Source organism: Lissotriton helveticus, chromosome 5_1, assembly GCF_964261635.1.
Source record: "Lissotriton helveticus chromosome 5_1, aLisHel1.1, whole genome shotgun sequence".
Taxonomy (NCBI): domain Eukaryota; kingdom Metazoa; phylum Chordata; class Amphibia; order Caudata; family Salamandridae; genus Lissotriton; species Lissotriton helveticus.
This window is the reverse complement of record NC_136065.1, coordinates 1,919,037,750-1,919,057,969: the sequence shown is the minus strand read 5'-3', so window position 1 is coordinate 1,919,057,969 and position 20,220 is coordinate 1,919,037,750. Positions and strand designations below refer to the sequence as shown.

Sequence of the window (20,220 nt, the reverse complement as noted above, 5' to 3'; positions counted from 1 at the left end):
TGGAGAAGGTGACCACCGCGTTTTATCTGCGCTCAGAGCGTATTACTGAATTGCGCTGCGCTGTGGCTCGCGCTTCGCATTTTTAAAAACCCTATTTTGTATTTTCGTTTACCTGTGTTTATTCTGCCCTGCTTTTAGCTTCGCTATTGCTGCGACCCCCCTGGCCCTCACAGCACTATAATACAAAGTACTGCACCGCTACTTAGCGGGTCCGGGCTCCTGGGTTCCTTGAGTCACGTGACTACATCGTGACGACGCCATCTTGGGAAGGCTGGTTCCTTCCTTCCTGCTGGGGGTTAGCGCGCTAGCGCTTGGTCCGCCACTCGCCTACTTAAAGCTCGCTTGGAACGTAGCGGTCTAGCGCAGCGGTCGCGCCCTCGCTACGCCTGAGTCTCGCCAGAGTCCTGCCCGTCTGCGCCCGTCAGCGCTAAGGCAGGGCTAGGGCAGGGGACTCTGGATTACTCAGGATGATATCTGTTGAGAACCTGCGTAGACTGCGACACCAGGTACGAGATTGCTGTCATGGCTCCTTGGACCCTCTTAGTGGGCCTTTCCAATGCCCCACTTGTTCTTTTAAACTTCCTATACCGCTATGTATTAACAGTCTCCAGTCGAAGCTTTCGGCGGACACTCAATCAGCCGATACTATAGGCACAGCTAATCAGTCCATCCTTAAAGTTATGCATTTGAATGTTCGATCATTGTCTTGTCACTCCCAAGAAGTCCTTTCGCTGATTTCTGATGACAATCCGGACATCTTTTTCTTTACGGAAACTTGGCTGCACGACCAGTCCATGGCGGTCATTAATCTAGCCCTTCCTGCGGGCTACATTATGCACTCTCTCCCTCGCAAGGCCAGAGGTGGAGGTATCGCAGTTGCGGTAAAAACTTGCTACCCCTGCATCTGGAAACCTATCACCATAGCAGGTTGCGAGAGTGCTCTATTTAACATCTCAGTGAATCCCCATTTCACCTTCACGGGACTTCTAATTTACAGACCACCTGGGCCTGATGCGGCTTTTCGTCAAAGCCTTCCGGAGGTTATCTCCTCCTTAGCTTTAAAGACGGCCAACTTTACGATTATCGGCGACCTCAACCTGCATATGGACGCTCCATTTTCCAACTCGATCCATAGCTTGTTGGCCGATCTTGAGGCGTTCCAACTGATCCAAATGGTGCAATCCCCAACTCACATAGGTGGCCATCTTTTGGATCCTGTTTTGACGAATCTTTCTACGAATATCTCAGTGCTCCATCCCAGACCCATGGCATGGACTGACCACCATCTCATTGAATGTCGTATTGCAACGTCCTGCTCCCTCCCCAAAAACAATCCCTCAGCCAGTCTTAGACGCCCTTGGAGAAACTTAAATTTAGAGCATTTCCATCAGCTCCTGATGAAATTCCATCCTCTACCCCCCACTGAAGTTTCCCGCGGCTACGACAGCTTCTGTGAGTGGCTAAATCACTCACTAGATTTACTCATTCCGGCTAAGTGGAGTAAGACGAGATCCAGTCCTTCTAACCCCTGGTATAATGATTCCCTTAAGACACTCAAAATCTCCTGCAAAAAGGCAGAACGCGCCTGGCGCAAATCGTATGATACTGACCTCAAGGCAGCCTATAGAGCTTGCACTAGAGTGTATCATCGGGCTATATGTACGGTAAGGGCGGCCTTTTACTCTCAGGAGATAAAGAATAGCACCAACCCCACCAAGGTCATCTTCAGGGTGTGTAAGGACCTTACTAGTAAAAGGGCTGATACTGCTGCTCTTCAACCTTCCATGACGCATTGTGAGGATTTAGCCTCATTTTTTGTCCAAAAGGTGGAGGCTATCTATAAGTCATTTGCCCAGCTTCCTATTGCGGAGACTAGCCCTACGTCACTGGTTCATAAACCATTACTCATTATTCCTAGTCCAACTTTGGATGAATTCTCTGCCTTGACGACTAAAGTTAAATCCGGCTCCCCGGACGACCCCATGAAACCCTTTCAATTCCGGGATTTTGCTGAAGGCTGCTTCCCTGCTCTGCATGGCCTTATTAATTTGTCCTTCAGCACGGGTAGTGTTCCTAATGCTTGGAAACAGGCGACGGTTATTCCAATTCTCAAAAAACCCGCCCTTGATCCTACCAAGCCAGAACACTACCGACCTATCTCTCTTCTTCCTTGGCCAGCTAAATTAGCAGAAGCTCATGCCAACGCTATTCTATCTGCTCACCTGCAGGAAGCAAACATTTTGGATAACTCCCAAAATGGGTTTCGTGCAGGCCACAGCACAGAAACTGCCCTCCTGGCTGTGGTGGAACACATCAGGCATCTGTTGGATCTGGGTCAGACGGCGGCACTGATCCTCTTGGATCTCAGTGCCGCCTTCGATACGGTGTCTCACCAGATTCTTTTATATCGCCTGATGGAAGCAGGAGTGGGAGAGGTGGCACTTGAGTGGTTTCGCTCCTTCCTAAAGGATCGAGCCTTCAAGGTTTCCACACCCCCTTTTGTTTCTGCTTCTCACCCCATACTTCAGGGTGTTCCCCAAGGGTCGGCCCTAAGCCCTACCTTGTTTAATTTATATGTTCAGCCATTAGCGGAGGTAGCCCATAGGTTTGGTCTCTCCTTAGTGTCATACGCCGACGACACGCAGTTGGCGGTGGCACTTAATGGCGACTCCAACATGGATGCCCCCACCTTTCAGTCAGCTCTAAAAGCTGTGGCCGGCTGGATGGCGAACAATCGGCTTCAACTTAATGCCTCTAAGACTGAGGTCATTATTTTCGGTAGGGAAAGTGAATTATGGGGAGATCAGTGGTGGCCTTCTGATCTTGGCCCCGTCCCTTCCCCAGTGACTGAGGTTAGAAACCTTGGGGTGTGGTTCGACCATAAGCTCACCTTCACTGCCCACACAAAACGTGTAGCTGGCACCTGTTTTGGTACCCTGCAGTGTCTCCGACCAATCTTTAAGTTTTTCGATGCGGAGACCAGACAGATTATTGTTCAAGCTCTGGTCCTTACCAGACTGGATTATGCTAGCTCTCTGTTTCTGGGCCTTAACCAGGCTGAGCTATCTCGCCTTCAGAGAGTTCAGAATGCGGCAGCTAGGATGCTTGTTGGCCTTCCGAAGTTTGTCTCGGCCCGTCGGACTATCCAGGATCTCCATTGGCTGCCGGTGGGGCAGAGAATTAAGTTTAAAGCTCTTTGCTTAACTTTTAAGATTCTCAAAGCAGCCTCCCCTCCTATTCTTGCACAGACTATCCAGCACTATGTCCCTGCTAGAGCTCTTCGCTCTACTGGATCAAATTTGGCCATTGTGCCACGCTTTAAAAGATCTAGGATGGGCGGACGCTCTTTTTCAGTGTTGGCAGCTACTCTTTGGAACTCTTTGCCTGCCTCTTTGCGCTCTATTCCTGAGCTGCTTCCTTTCAGAAAGGCACTAAAAACCTTCCTCTTTACCACAATCTAGGCCCATTTTTTTTCCCACCTTCTTGTCGTGTTGTGTTATTACTCTCCAAAGCGCCGGGACGCCACTTTGCTGCGGCATCCGAGCGCTATACAAAAATCATATAACATAACATAACATAACATAACATCCCCACCGACTGTTGGAGAAAGTAGGCAAGTAAATAGCTTCTTCATTATTAATAATGAAAGGATCCCCAGTGAGAGCCCATAAAGGCAGATTTTCAGACCTACGTCTCCAAAGAGGCACCTTTTTGTGCATTACTTGCCAGAGATCTTTCCTTTAGGTTCTGAAGTTCGGGTACTTGTGAAAAATAGTAAATCCTGCTGTAGGCGTATACAAAGGGCACTGGAATTATGCGGCAGGAGAGGGCCAAATTATGCGGCAGGGTTGAGTAAATTATGCAACAAGAAAATGCAAATTATGTGGCATAATGCGGCACATTTTGTAAAAGTATTATTTTGTAGTTTTCGAACTTGGTAACCCTGTCCATAGGTTGCACCCCATTAGAACCAGTTTAACACCCAAAATTGCAATATGCAACCGAAAGGTGACCAGTCCAGCTTTGCAAAGGGCCTTCCAATGCGTATCAACATTTAACTGTTTGAGCTAGAAGCAAACATTTTTGGGGGGATAAAATCTGCAGACAATCCAGCTGTTGATGTATTATGTGTCAAATCTATAATTATGTGAAAGTCGCCGTGGCTGCACAAATGCGTGATTCCAGTGACCCTGACTATTACCTTTGCAGTACATTAATAATGATACATTGCAAGTACTGCCCCCACTTGTGGCACAGACCTTTTAGTTTTAAAGGGCCCTCCAGTTAGTGATGTCACAATAGATCTAAAAACAAAATAAAAACAGATGTTTTAATACAAAAGGGTGTTCTGAGATAGTCATCGTTGATGTTTTGGGGAGGATAGAGGATTGCAGAAAGAGAACTAGATTGTTCTCTTTTCCCTGCATGGCCACTTTAAATCATTAATAGGTTTGATGTCTTGGCCATTTTTCAATGCAGGGATAGATGACCCTGGAGGTTTTGAATAGCTTCTGAAACAATTCATCTAATTTTCCTGTCCTGGAAATCAAGTGGTTACTCCATTTCTAAAAGTAAGAACTATGGGGCATATTATCAAGAAGGGCATTAAAATTATCGCCGCTTTAGTGGCAGGAAACTGCCGCTAAAGCGGCGATAATAGCAGTGGCGGCTGGTGACATTTGAAACCGGTAGGGCGTAAACTTTCTGTCGGAGTGCACCGTGGCGAGCGAGTGTAGCGAGCGAGCACGAACATCTTAAGAGGTGGTCGGGGGGTTCAAACGCGAGAAAATTTTGCAAAAAGAGTGGGTAAAGGGGGCATTTTCAAGGAAATTTGAGAAGCAAGATGGTTAATAAAGCAGTTGTGAAAGTGCAGTTACTACATTAATAAAGGGAGCCATATAACAACATGTAGGTACTGACACAAAGTTGGTTTTATAAAAATGGGTCTAATTGGTAAAAATGATAGCACAAGTAATCGAATACATTGGCTTGCAGCCATACAATATTCAGTCAGGTCTATGGGGGAAAGCATGTAATATTGCAATAATTCAGGGTCTGCCACATTACCTAGGAGCTATATATTTCCAAAGCTGAAAATCCTCTGCATATAAAAATGTTGTGCCAAATAGAAAAATGGATGCAGGGTGGTGGAGCATTGCTGCTACAGAAAATGCAGTGCTGGCCTAACTAATACAGTCGGCCTAGTTGCATCTCCAAAGTTGGAAACTTTGTGCCAGTATCTAATAGCCAACATTTTACATGTGCATTAATAACGTGGGTTGCTTCTAACGGTATGATGATACACCAGCATACCACACCCTGTGACATCACAGACCGAATGTTCACTGATGCTCATTGGGACAGAAGACAGCTCACTGTGCCAATCAGCCACTCAAGCTGGCTGCTTTGCAGTTTGTGATGCAATGACAGGTGCAAGTAACCAAATATACAGGTTCCAGTTTCACACATTATTAGCATTCAGTAACTACACGTACTGCTATGAAGCCAGCACCCACTCTGCTAAAATTGGAAAAACAAAGATTAGATTGACATTGCAGATTCTACAATTGAACATGTGTAGTAAATAACACTGCCACGCCTGAAACCTAATTGTGAAGTTATGCTAAGGACCACTGTTCCGCCATAGTATATATTAAACTGCATGCAAAGGACCATTGTCATTCCAGAAAACATGTTATCCCACAGCAAAAGCACAATTACCATGCCGGAAGTCGCATTGCCCAGGGAAGGAGCACAATTCTATCATGCCAGATGAACTAACATGGAAAGGGTACCAGATAGGTTTAATTAAATAAACTCTACCCTGGGAACACATATGAAGCCCTCTTGAGGGGAACCAACCAGATGTTTCGACCGTCCGTCACCTCTTCACACAGCTTTTCTTCCTGATCCAAACATCAACATTCCATGGAAGGCATCACACAACCACTCAGCTAAGGCGGCTCCCAGAACATTCTCCGCCTGAGCACGCACACAGCAACGAATACAGGCAGCACCTCAGAAAAATCATCACACCTAGGCAGAGGCTTTAATGCTGAGGAATTAATATACAGTCCACCAAAACTACGAGGCGCACAGTCCTGCTGTACTCTGCTCCTTTTTCTGAGAACTTCCCTTGCACAAACATGTCTCCCAGGCAAGTAATATACACAACTCCTATTTACATTTAACAGTAGTCACTCTGAGCCCACGAATTTTTGAGTAGTATGGTGAGCATGGCATACTTGTGTGGTGGACATTTGTAAAAAAAAAAAAAACTGAAGCTAACATTTGAATATTTGTCCATCATATTCCTCGTCCTTACTTCGATAGCGCGCAAGAGTCATGACAGTGGCAATAAACCTTGTTACACTGAAATTATGAAAATGTCACACTCACACATAAGCAATCTGAACATGGGATAATGTACATATTTGTTTATAGGCATTCATATTAATAATATATGTTTGGGTAATGAATATGGGGCACTTGTATATATACAAACAAAATTATTAATTTATCTGAGAAGGTGCAATGCAAAGGTTTTCCCAATTTAGTGGTCGCAATGTAATGACTCCCCATGCAATTAATGCAGACTACCTCTCTTTCACGAGACGCCAAGCAGCAGCGTACCCAGGAACAGCCAGGCATAAACCATGCATGCAGATCCACAGACATTTTTATACTATTACTTTTGTTGTGGAAGAGGCCAAGAGGGCTTTGCCTCTTCTGGGTCATGGCCTCTCCCAATTCCAAATGTCGAAATACTACATTGTACTCTTTGCTTCTGCATATATTCTACATATTTAAAATTACACATTTATACATATTTATATATTTTAAAATAGGCATGTAATTCTTTGAATTGGTGTAACTACTAAAACCACCAACTTAGATCTACAGCTAAGGGCATAGGTGATTGGCAGTTCACTTCGCAAAGTGAAAGGTCAAGGATCTTGTTTTAAAATAAATAACCTGCACAGAATTAATGTTTTCACGGATGCTGTTCACAGTTATCCATCTGCCTTTCACTGGCCCTGACTACCGACCTGCAGGAGGCGGAACCATCGTCCTGAAGACTTTCGGTCCGTTTCCAGATCCCACTGACACGCTGGATGAACATGATAAAGGAACGTGCACAGCACTGCACACAATACCGGCCTCGGCATCACTAGGTGACCTGCATCCGGTCTGGGGTAGAAACTTCAGAAATAAATTATGGGCGCACTTTAACCTGCGATGGCGCTGCGAGGCCCCAGCACTGGCAACACGTGAGCTAGTAGACACATGCCTACAACATGAGAGGAATGGCATGCAGGCCAGCAGCTAATGCTGTTACCCGTACTCGGAAGGGCCAAGGGCTGAAATTAAATAATATATGTGAAAATAAAATAAAAAACGTACCGGGTCCGCGCTGGCTGCAGCCTCTGCTCGGGTCCCGTTGGCGCCTGAGGAACAGCCTCTCCGTCCTCTCCGTCCTCCGTCACTGCTGGCAACACCTCGCTCTCAGCCAATCCGATTGACATAGGGCAGTGTTACGCTCTGCCCATTAGGAGACCGAGGCCTTTGCTCAACCCTCGCTTTCATGCCCAGCAGAACAGACACTAGTGCGCATGAGTGGGCACGGAGGAAAATTCGACCTCCGTCCCCACTCATGCGCACTTGTGGTGACAAACAAACATGACGTGGACCGCCCACCCCTTCCGACTCTGAAGGGGTGGGCGGTCCGAGTCATGCTGACTGACATGATTGTTGTCAGTTCAACCTCGGCGTCTTTTTGAACTTGAGTAACCTCTGAGAGTTTACTTATGAAATTGACGCCGAGGGAGCTGCGTGTGCTGGCGGCTTGTGGGGCAACGCCCCAGCGCCCTTAATGGACGCACCGCCACTGGATAATAGGCTTGATAATATGCCGTTGAGAATTGCCATAGAAGCCCATGTTCACACCAGAACATGGGCTTCTATGGGAATTCACAGGGGCATATTATCAAGCCCATTATCGCCGCTTTAGCGGCAGTTTCCTGCCGCTAAAGCGCCGATAATTTTAACGCCGTTTCTTGATAATATGCCCCTATGTCTTCTGTTCAAGAAATTTTGGAAGCATGTCGAGATTTGAGTTCTCCCTTTTGCAATGGACTTTCATTCCGGTTTTAGTAAGAGGCAGCTATTGCTTGCATTGCCCTCCAATCCAGATGTGGAAAGTTCTCTTCATGCCTTTGAAAATAATGAATATTAATTCTATTAACATCCAAGAAAAAACTCTATCAGAAAGTTAGAGATATTGACAACCTTAAAACATTAAGCATGCAGCAACAGATCTTTGAGTTAATATAAAATATAGAGCGTTAGCTTATATTGTTCATATTGTTTCTAGAAATTCCCATTACAGTATGGAAGATTGTCTTAGTTCATGGGTCTATTTGGCACCCAAAGATGCATGATGATTGGTAGCTCACTATTGTATCTCACAAATGGCATGATCAAAATAAAAATGTTGTTTTGTTTGTACCATTGGTCGGATTAAACAGATTTTGCATATCCCACATTTTCTCATTTTGGTACATCACATGCTGCCTCTGCAGTTCGAACATTCAGACCATATTTTTCTCCACTGCAACTTAGACCTTGTACTTCCAGTAATGCAGACAATCTTATGTTATGCTTGTAGATGTAAGTGGGATATTGTGAGGGGAGAGAAGCCTATGGTCCATGTCTAGGCATCAGAGCAAGAGCTTCTCATGGTTCATAGTTAAATTTGCATTAACCGACCCATGAAAGAATGATGACAATATCGATGTTGGATCTGGTCCAACCCTTGGATCAGCTCAAGGTTTTATGAAGCATGATTGTCTGAGTCCGCAGTTCAAGATGATATCTGGATTTAAAGATGTTTTGGTTCTCAAGTTCATTGATACCATCTTCGATCATGGTCTTCCATGGTCATATCATCCATGGTCATTAACTGACAGTCCTTTTTCCACAGAATGTTGTGCATTCATTCAACCCATGTAATCATATACATCAGCAGTTCAATGGAATATCCAGGAGATCAACTTGAGGTCTTTGAGAATTTTTCTTCTCCTGGTGTCAGGTTACTGGTCCACTGAAAAACACCTGTCTGAGGCCCTTTTCACAAACATAATCAAAAGAGACTCTTTCTTTCAATATCTGTGGTGGCCATATTAGAAGAGAGTAACACTTTGGGATCTTCACAAGCAAAAAAGGAGGACTAGCTTGTGCAGAATCTTGTTAACAAGTTTCTAAAGCATCCAGACTTTCTAGATAAGTATAGATGTTTTTACTTCTCTTAGGGGGAAAATGTGGTTGTTGTCTCTGTCTCCATTACAACAGAGATTCTTCTGTGCTGCCTGCAGGTAGACCATTGGAGCAGCTGTTCTTGGTTCAGGCATCCAAGCTCCTTCAGGAGCTTGAATAGGTCATTGCGGAACTTCACACCGATGAAGGCGTAGAGGAAGGGGTTGAGGCAGCATCGAAAGCAGGCCAAGCTATAAGTCACATCGTCTGCAATATCCATCTGCTTGCTCCTCTCACAGTCCAAAGTTGAGTTAAATGTCGAGATAGTCTTGGCCAAAAGGACACTGTTGTGGGGAAGCTGAAAGAGAATGAAAACAATGACCACAGCAATGATCACCTTGATGGCCTTGTATTTCTCAAAGTTCCGTGCCTGCAGGAGAGTCTTGATGATCATGAAGTAACAAAAGGACATTACCAGCAAAGGAACGAGGAAGCCAAGGATGATCTGAGATACTTTTAGGCTTGTTGTGAAGTTCACAGTGTTGATGGAAGTGATGGTGCAGTGCTCCAGATTGTTGGTTTTTTTCACTCCACTGTGGACCATCTCTGGGATAGCGAGAATCAAGGCTACAATCCATATGAGGATGCAGGAGAGCTTTCCAATGAATGCTGTCCGGGGGCGGTGGCGGTGTGCCGAAGCCGCCTGGACAATGCAGAAGTAGCGGTCAATGCTGATGCCCATGAGGAGAAGCATGCCACTGAAGAAGCTCATTTTGAAGACACAGTAGATCATCTTGCAGAAGAAGTTACCAAACCACCAGTATTGTGCAATACTGACAGCCCAGAACGGGAGGGTGAGGAGGAAGAGGATATCTGCCAGGGCCAGGTTCAGCAAGTATAGGTCAGTCATAGTCTTCAGTCTCTTGAAGTAGATGTTGGTGAGCATCACCAGGCCATTCCCAGCAAGGCCCACGAAGCAGATGCCAGCATACATTGTTGGCAAGAACACCGCCCTGAAGTGGCGCACATCCCCCTTCTGACATGGAGACTCATAGTTCTTATAATCTAAGGTGGAGTTGGGATCATAATCATAGTCGTCAAATAAATCAGTAGTATTCTGGACACCAGCACAAAGCTACAAGGAGAAAAGAAGAACATGTTCAGACAGACATTAATGGTATTATATTTTATATCATTATGAAGCGCACAGTTATTCAACCGCCAAGGGAGGAGACAAAAGCAGGGAGAGGCGAGTTCAAGACATATGCAGAGTAGTGAAGGGAATACAGTATACGTCACAGGTACGCCTATTGCAAGCTCCACGTGTTCCTTACTCATTCATTGTGAGCAGGGATCTACAAAATGGAAGTCCCCAGAACCTATGTGAGAGAGCTTGAGCCAGCACCTTGACCCCCAGCAAGGTGCCTACACCTGAGCCGTGGCTATTTGGCGATGATGGTGGGCAGCAGACTAGCTGAGTACTACACCTCCCACTATTATGTTATGCAAAGTCCTGTTATAGGGCTTGCTCACATGCCAATTACAACCACACAGTTAAAGAAACTGAGGGGCATATCAACAAGTGTGCGTTAAAAAATTATCGCCGCTTTTTCAGCCGTTTCGGCCAAAAAGCGGCGATAATTCTAACGCCCTATTAGCAAGGTCAGGCTAATGCGTGAATCCATGCTTCTTCGCCCTTTCCCTTAACGCCCAGCTTTGCATCTCTAATGAGATGCAAAGTGGGCGTTCCTCCCCAGGATAACAGGAGAAATGCCGCTAAGCGACATTTCTCCTATTATCAAGCCTCACGCAAAGCAGCATAGCGACAAGAAAGGTCGCGATAACCTCTGTTATTGCTACTTTCCTTATGCCTGCTTTGAATCTGACTTAGAGGGAATCAAAAAAAGGGATAGAAGAGGTGGTGCTGGTAGGCACCGAGGTGGGCACGTCCTCCTCTTGTCAAGGTATTGATAATCACAAAGGTCCACCTCCTAGAAGGTTCTTGTGCATCCTGTTGGTGTTGGAATACACATGATGTGTTAAAATACCCCTCACACACCAAAAGGGCCCTTGGTGTCATGCTTCATCATCGGGGTCTTTCCGACATCACCTTTTTTTTAATAATACCAGCCAGTGCCTAATAAATAATTTTTCTTTACACTAGGCCAGGTATTTTTTAACATCACCCTATCACCCCTTACCCTACTGACACTCACTCCCACTCACTCACATAGCACCTTCACTCGAAAAGATGCTCCGGCGTAGTCGCTTGTTGCAGCACTGCCCCGTTCGGCAGCCGAGCGGGAAGACCCCGATGATGAAGCATGACACCAAGGGCCCTTTTGGTGTGTGAGGGGTATTTTAACACATCATGTGTATTCCAACACCAACAGGATGCACAAGAACCTTCTAGGAGGTGGACCTTTGAATCTGACTTAGCCATGATATCCAATGGAAGGTGGATATCATGGCTAAGTATGTGAGGCCCTATCAGCAAGCTATCTCCAAAAGTTGTGCGATTATATATATAGTCAATAAAAAAAGGCTAAAAGGCTAAAGATTATAGTTAGGGACATTTTATTTATTCTTTCTATACAAACCAAACTTAAACTACACAAACATTAGAAATTCTAAAGCTATAGTTATACCTCAAATTTACAATTTGTACACCACCTTCAAATTACTATAACTCGCTCACATCCGTACACACTATTGTCAACTCGCTAGCTTTTATTGTTTGTATATTTGTGTTAAGAGTTGTATGGTTATTTCTATTTCAGAAAGAATGGAAGGAAATCTCGTCTAGCTGTGGTGTTTCCTCTTGGCGGGAGCCCCCCTGCCCTTCTCTTCTGAACTGCACCTGGGTATTTGGCTCCTGCACAGATAGAATTTTGTTAAACATTTTTTGTAGGGCATCGTATCTTTGTTTATCTTTTGTCTATCAGTCAACTGTTCTATTACAGGGGATGTTTGCAGTGTGATCCCCCTTCCTTTTTGTTTAATGTGCCTAAGCCCACTTGGTATTTATTCTTGTATGATCGGTCTAATTTGTTGATCCTGATTGGTGGTACACTTTGCTGCATCGATTTTTGCCTGTATGCAGATCCTAGCGCAGTTGTATGTGTATGTGCATTATATATATTGCCCACTTGGGCTTGATGATGTATTTTGAGTTTAGATGTTGTTTGTCTTCTTATGTTATGCCTTATCATTCATTTGATTTTTGACAACATGTTATACACACCACTTGGATAAGTCCAGGCACGATCATTATTATGATTCGTTAGAATAAATTGTATCTACACACCAGTATACTAAGATTGTCCAAGAGGAATATTAGGCGGACCGCATGTATTTTGTATTGCTTTTATTATGTTACTTAAATACTTCCGTATGTTTGGCAGGCAGTTCCAAGATGGCCCCCGTTTTCATATTTACCCAGTCTACTTTATATGTCCTGTATCTTTTGCACTTGATTTATGGTAGCACTGAGCTCTGTTGATCATGTGATCAAGGCACTTGTTGGCCGAAACGTATCATCAGTTTCGTCTATAAATCACACACTGCCACACCCATTCCTGCAAGAGCATGATATTTGATTTTCTTTACAATTGTTTTGTCTTACCATTCCGCTCCTACCCATCTTACACTCCACCCTCACCGGTCTGAGGGATATATATATATATATATATATGATGTCATGAGTGATGTCATCAGTGATGTCATTTGAGATGTCATGAGTGATGTCACTGACCATGTCATGAGTGATGTAATATGTGACATCATCAGCAGTGCATTGCAGACACGCGAGTTATAGTTAGCTGAACTAACTATAAAGAGGGAATTTCAATGGTTTTGTATGAGTGAAATGTCCAGGTAACTATAACATGTGTGAAACCTATGTTTTTTTCTGTGAATTTCTAAAGTTTTCTAAATGCTAATTCCTAACTATAACGTGTGTGAAACCTATGTTTTTTTTCTGTGAATTTCAAAGGTTTTTTAAATGCTAATTCCTAACCATAACGTGCCTAAAACCAATGTTTTTTTGTGTGAATTTCATAGGTTTTGTAAATGCCAATTTTTAAATGTATTAGTTGTTATATTTTTTTATACTGATTTACTACATTGTTTTAAACAATTTATTTTTAGATATTTTATTTTTTTTAAATTACATTACATATTTTTAATGTAAATTGAAAAAAAATGTTTTTAAAAATATTGAAATTGTAATATTTGTTTTTTTATTTTATATTTTTTTAATTTATATATATTTTATATAATAGGCAATGATATACTATGGAAGGAAATTCAAGTTACTGGTAAGTATGGTTAAAATTACTTTTTTTAGATCCATACTGGGCTGAAAGATGCAGCACTGAGGTATCTTCTGATAACAGGTGAGTACATCGGAATTTGTAGTTCGGCTGATTTTAGAGGAATATTTGAAAGTTCCAAAACTCCACACTTAGAAGAATTTCCAAGTGAAACCAGTCAATGTTGGCCTATGGAAGGAAATTCAAGGTACTGAAAGTATGGTTAGAATTACTTTTCAGGATCAGTACTGGGCTGAAAGATGCAGCACTAAGGTCTCTCCTGATAACAGGTAAATAAATCGGAATTCGTAGTTCGGCCGACTTTAGAGGTATATTTTAAAGTTCCAAAACTCCACACTTAGAAGAATTTCCAAGTGAAATCAGTCAATGTTAGCCTATTGAAGGAAATTCAAGTTAATGTAAGTACGGTTAGAATTACTTTTCAGGATCAGTAGTGGCTTGAAAGATGCAGCACTGAGGTCTCTCCTAATAACAGGTGAGTAAATCGGAATTCGTAGTTTGGCTGATTTTATATGAATATTTTAAAGTTCCAAAACTACACACTTAGAAGAATTTCCAAGTGAAACCAGTCAATGTTAGCCTACGGAAGGAAATTTAAGTTACTGTAAGTACGTTTAGAATTACTTTTCAGGATCAGTACTGGGCTATTTGGCCCTCAGGGACCATCAGTATTGAAAGAAAATTAATTCCTCAACTTAAAACACGCCACGGGCGCGTTTGCACAGTGGTGAAGGAAAGGGGCATGGCCTGAAGTGACATGTCTGCAAACACGCCCTGTGGTTAAGTAGGGGAATTAATTCTTCCTCAATCCTGAGGGTCTCTGGGGGCCAACTGGGCCCTGGGTACCCCAATTTTTTCCATTTTTTTAATAAAAATATGGGGATGAGGGTTGCGTGGTCCCCCTCCTGAGGCTTCTTTTTGCCCCGGGACCCTATCCCCAGGGGAGCTGCCTCGTTTAAAAAAAGAAAAAAGAAGTTGTGGAGGGGGGCCACGTCGCCCCCCTCCCGGGCCACCTATGGCCTCGATGACCCCATCCCCGGGGCCTGGCCTCTCGTTGGGGACTGTGGGGGGGTCCCTAATCCCCCCACAGTCCCTGCCGGCTGCCAGCGTCCTGCGGGAGCCGGCATTGCTTTTCTACATGGGGATAAGCTAACATGCTGCTCCCCATGAAGGAACGCAATAGTCTTTGGTTCTTGGAAGAGAGAGCAGGTTTCCTGCTCTCTCTTCCAAAAACCGAAGAAGTTTGCTATGGTAGGGCAGAGGCCGCGAGGCTCCCACCCAACCACCATAGCAAACTACAGTGTCCCGGGGTGGGCTCGCCGGGACACTGCAGGCGCCGGCCCTGGGGGTGGTGGTCCCCAGGGCCACCACAAGGCTCCAGGAGGGGGGCCGCGCGGCCCCCCTCCCAACATTTAGAAAGCCTCGGGGGTGGGGGTGTTGGTCCCTGGGGCTGGGGGGGTCGGTCACGGACCCCCAATTTAAAAATGTAGTGCCTTGGTGAGGGGGCGGTCCCGGGGCATGTAGGGGGGCTTGAGCCCCCCACAAAGATTTTTTTATTTTATTTTTTTAAAAGAAGCCCCGGGGGTGGCGGTCCCCGGGGCTACGGGGGGCCGTGAGCCCCCCCGCATTCATAATGTAAACATCTGCTAAGGAAGGAACAACTGAAGAGACTACTGGGGAAAGACCAATCCTTGCTTCATGATCTGGGGCTGGACTGCAGTTTGCTGTTTTAGCCAAGAAAGAGGTTGTTGGGACTGTGCTGTGTGCGCTGGGTCCCCCTGCTTAAAGAAGACTGTGCTTTGTGCTGTGTCTTGTAACTCCAAGGGCCCGAGGTGAGCTGGCTCCCTGTTTGGAAACACAAGAACATAAATGTTTCTGGAGAAGTTTCAAGCGATGCGGTGAGAGCGTGTTGTGGCAGCTTGAGACCCTGGGAAGGTGTGCCCTGTGATCTTGGAAACACCGAGGACAAGAGAGACTCGGATGTGCTGGGAGCGTGTCATGGTGCATAGAAGACATTGGTGAAGAGCGCCTGCTCAACGTGTGCATTGAGGGTGAAGCGAGTCTCAGACGCACTGGGAGATTGTCATGGTGCACCGCAGGCGTTGGTGAAGAGCGCCTTGTCAGCGTGTGCATCGGAGGTGGAGTGAGACTCGGACGCACTGGGAGCGTGTTGTGGTGCATCACAAGCATTAGTGAGGAGCGCCTGGTCGGTGTGTGCATAGGCGGTGAAGTGAGTCTCGGATGTGCAAGGTGCGTGTCGTGGTGCACAGGAGACGTTGGTGAAGAGCGCCTTGTCAGAGTGTGCATCGGAGGTGGAGTGAGACTCGGACGCGCTGGGAGCGTGTTGTGTTGCATCGCAAGCATTAGTGAGGAGCGCCTGGTCGGTGTGTGCATAGGCGGTGAAGTCAGTCTCGGATGTGCAAGGTGTGTGTCGGGGTGCAGCGGAGGTGTTGGTGAAGAGCGCCTGGTCAGCGAGTGCCCCGGAAGAGAAGTGAGGCTCGGACACGGTGAGCTTGTTGTGGTGTCGGGGGTGCACCGGAGGCGTCGGTGAAGAGCACCTAGATATCGGGGCACCAGAGTTGGAGTAAGTCTCAGTAAAGCAGTGCGCGTGCTTTGGTATAACCTGGGACTGTGGAGGTGATCAGCTGATCATCGTGTGCACCGGAAGAAAGTGAGCCTCTGCAGTGCAGTGTGCGTGTCTTGGTGCCCACTGAGACTGCAGAAAGGTGTGCCTGGTGAGTGTGCACTCAGAGTCGACGTGAAGTCCCATCAGCGTTGTGTGTGTGGCTTCGTGCCATAGGAGACCCTGAGGGTGCTGTGGTGAACGTGCATCCGGAGTAAAGTAACCTCAGGGGCATGGGGTATGTGTGTCCTGCGGCCACTTGAGAGCTTCCTAACAGTTGCAGCCCCGACCGGCAGCCCTGGAGGAGCTGAGCTGCCCGGCCGAGCCGCTCAGGCCCATTGAGAAAGTTCTGCACAGAAAGCCCAGTTCGGGGAAGGAGGAGAGGAGAGTGGGGTCCCGCCCCAGGTAACGTGGATCTCTACCTGGGTGGGGTGCGGGCTCAGACGAACACTCTCTGGGCCTCTCAGCCCATCTGGTAACGTGAGCCTTTGCTTCGGCTCAGATTGGGGCCCATACTGGTCAACAAAGTGGCAGTACTGGGGCCAGAGCGAGAAGCTGCACTTTATATCATCGTGGATACGTGTGGGGGGCAACTGTTATCGAAGAGGCTGATTGTCGTAATACACTTTGCCAATATTGCTGCTAACGAACTGCCGGACTGTCTTATGATGCCTGACATTCTTCCTGCATAACGAAGTATACGATTGTAGCGCTACGCATTGCATTATTTCTCCCTTGCAAAGTACAGGAATTACAGCGGCCCGCATTGCATTATTTCTTCATTGCAATGTACATGATTGTAGCTACGCATTGCATTATTGCATGATTGCAAAGTACATAATTGTAGCATCGTAACCGGAATGCTGCCCAAGACCCAGTGTGGGTTGAATAATTGCATAAATAATGGTGGATTTTACGGGACCCAATGAGGGGAACAAAAGTAATTGACGCATACTATAAAGACCATGATGCACTGTGAACTCACTTACTAAAGAAGTCCTACTATAGGCCAATCAGCAATCACGAGAGAATATAAAGAGGAATGCGTCAACAGTGCCATAAATCCTCCTGTTTTGCCTTTGAAAAAAAAGTGAAATACTTTGAAACGCGGCAGGTGATAAGAATCCTGAAGTGCATTTGCTGGTTTGAGAAATAAAGGTTGTGGGAACCATCTGTTCATCGAGTGCATCCTTGACTCTGAGCAATTCGTTGGAAAAAGTTTACACAGCGGCTCCGACCGTGAAGGACTGCACCACCACATAACTGTAGTGTGGGGCCGGAGGGGCTGGGAACCTTGCAGTACCTCATCGGTACAACAGATTTCATCAAAAGGTAACCAGAATGCTGCCCAAGGTCCACTATGGGTTGAATAATTGCATTAATAATGGTGGTTTTTACGGGACCCACTGAGGGGAACAAAAGTAATTGACATCAGATATCAGATGTCATCAGTGATGTTATCAATGCTGTCATCGTACGTGTCATGAGTGAAGTAACATGTGAGGATAAAAACAGTGCATGACGAGGTCGCAAGTTAAAGTTACCTCATGGGACGAGTTATAGTTACTTCAGTGGGAAATTACCTAGTGAATTTCAGTGTTTTTTTTAGTTTAACATTTTATGTTGTAAGTGATATTTTCACTTAACTATAATGTTCCTTTAAAATGTGTTCTTTTTGGTGAATATCTAAGGTTTTTTTACTATATGTAACTATTACTGTCACTTTAACCTTTGTTTTTTCAGTGAATTTCTAGTTTTTTCAATATAAATTCACCACAAAAGACGACAAAAGGCAAGCCGATTGTCTTTGTCAAGTGGTGCCTACATCAACATAGGAGAGAAGTATATTTTCTTTATCAAGGAGTCAGGACATCTTTGCAATGTCTGTCAAACATTTAATAAAGCAAAACAACAATAAACATGTGTTGGAGTCTTTCTTTTACACTCATCAAACCACATAATGTAGCTCTATGACCAACCGCAAGTGGCCCTTGCATTCCCAAGCTGAAGAGCAAAAGCTCAAGCTCTGGTAATGGTTAAACATGTTAGCAACCTTTCCTGGGGTCTTGTTATATAGACCTCAAGAAACATAGGGTTATTCCTTTTTTTTAATCTCAGGAGCTGCTGCATTCCCTGCAGCCACACCCCCACGCAAAACACTTGAATAATATGTCGATGATGCCCCTGCCCAGATGGGGGCATCACCATGAACCTAAATATATGTATTTCAAACATGTGTATATTTTTATTGCAGGTGTCCCAGCTCCACAGGCTCAATGCCCACAACCCCTATGGTACAGGGGTTGTATGATAGAGGCACGCATAGTTAAACCACATGTGCCTCTACCACACAGCCCAAACCACAAATGCTACTTAACCACGCATTCCTTTACCACGCATACGTTTTCCATGCAATTTCGTGCTATAGGCATGAATGGTAAAGGGGTATGTGTGGCTAAGGTTGGCACTACCCTGACCTCACCACCCCCCACACAGTCCCTAAAACCCTGCTCCTTGACAAACACTACCAAACCCCGACCTGTCCCTAAAACTACCCTGTCTACCCATTCCCATCTCCCTGCCCTAAGGCCTACAACCCTGCCTCTTTATTACACTATACCGACCCTCTCACCCTGTGCTGTCCCTTAAACTACACCAACCCCTTCCCCTGACACCTACCCCGACCCCCGGCCTAAAAATCACCCCAACTACCCATTCCCTTCCCCCCTGCCCCTTAGCTTACTCTATTCCGACCCCCACCCCTGCACTGTCCCTAAAACTACTCCAACTCTTCCATTGCCCTAAAACCTACCCCAACCACTCAGCCCTAAAAACTACCCCGACTACCCATTCCCTTCCACTGCCCTGTGGTCTACTCCGACCCCCCAGCTCTAAAAACTACCCGGCTACCCATTTCCCTCCCCGCCCTAAGGCCTAAACCCTGCCCCTTTGCATATACTAACCCAGGCAAACCCACACTTCCCACACTATAAACCCTGCCCCTTTCCATACACTACCCCGACCCACCCCGCGCTGTCCCTAAAACTACTCTGACTCCCCCCTGCCCCACAGCTCTGAAAACTACACCTCCAGCCCCACTTACCTCACCGCGTATCTTCCTGGTGTCTTCCTGCTTCCACCTTCACCACAGCAGCAGCAGCCAGCAGCTAGACTGCGTACTGCCTTAACCACGCATATTCGTTGTTAAGGCATATGCGTGTTTAAGGCAAGCATTGCTGAGCTTGCGTAGTCGGAATACACATGGTTAAGACTGTTTCCCGGGATGCAGGAGCCTGCAACACTTTTTTTTTGTGAGTGGGTGCCTTGGTCCCACTGTGGTAAATAAATAAATAATACCCTATTTTTGACTGGACATATATCATAACAGATAGCTCAATAAATAAGAGTCAAGATTCGAGGTAGTAGGAGTTTTTGCAGGTTTAATACAGCATAAGGACAGGAACAGGACAACCTGCATAGGAATAGGATTCAGGGCCCAGCAGCTGCTGGGGCTGGGTCTGGGATGAGCGCGCTGCCTTATTTTAACAATACATGAGCATATATACATAGCGCAAACACATAGCATTACATTGCAATAGGCGTAGCAGTGGGTGGAGCAGAAGGCGTGACGCGTAGCAGTCGCGAAAGATAAGAGTAAAAAGAAGGTGTAACTCAGACATGTGATGCAAACGTAACAGAATATGTCATGAATGGGCGGAAACATAGGAGGGGGCTACCTAAGGAGCCGGGGCCTCTAACCTGGTGGTGCGCGCAAACTGGCAATGACGTGTTACGAGGAGAAGCTGGGGGCTATGAACTCTGTGCTAGGAGCAGAGACTAAAGTCTGGAGGGTCGGAGCGACATGTACCTAAACCCTATCTAGTATCTGATGTTTAGGGAACATGTTGATATAAACTAGAAGTCATGAGGGGAAAAGCTAACTGACTCTAAGACTGGAGCATGCATTTATTCTACATATAGTGCGTGATGAAGAATATTAAATGACCA

General features: G+C 45.6%; 1 protein-coding gene across 1 annotated transcript in view; it reads right to left on the bottom strand.

Moving 5' to 3' along the window:
- Positions 1-8,167: 8,167 nt before the first annotated feature.
- Positions 8,168-20,220, bottom strand: part of CCR7 (C-C motif chemokine receptor 7) — a 170,171-nt gene continuing 158,118 nt past the window's right edge. The window contains exon 3 of the mRNA XM_078641422.1: positions 8,168-10,390. Coding sequence (XP_078497548.1) covers positions 9,308-10,390 — 1,083 coding nt within the window. The 3' untranslated portion in view covers positions 8,168-9,307. The remainder of the gene's footprint in view (positions 10,391-20,220) is intronic.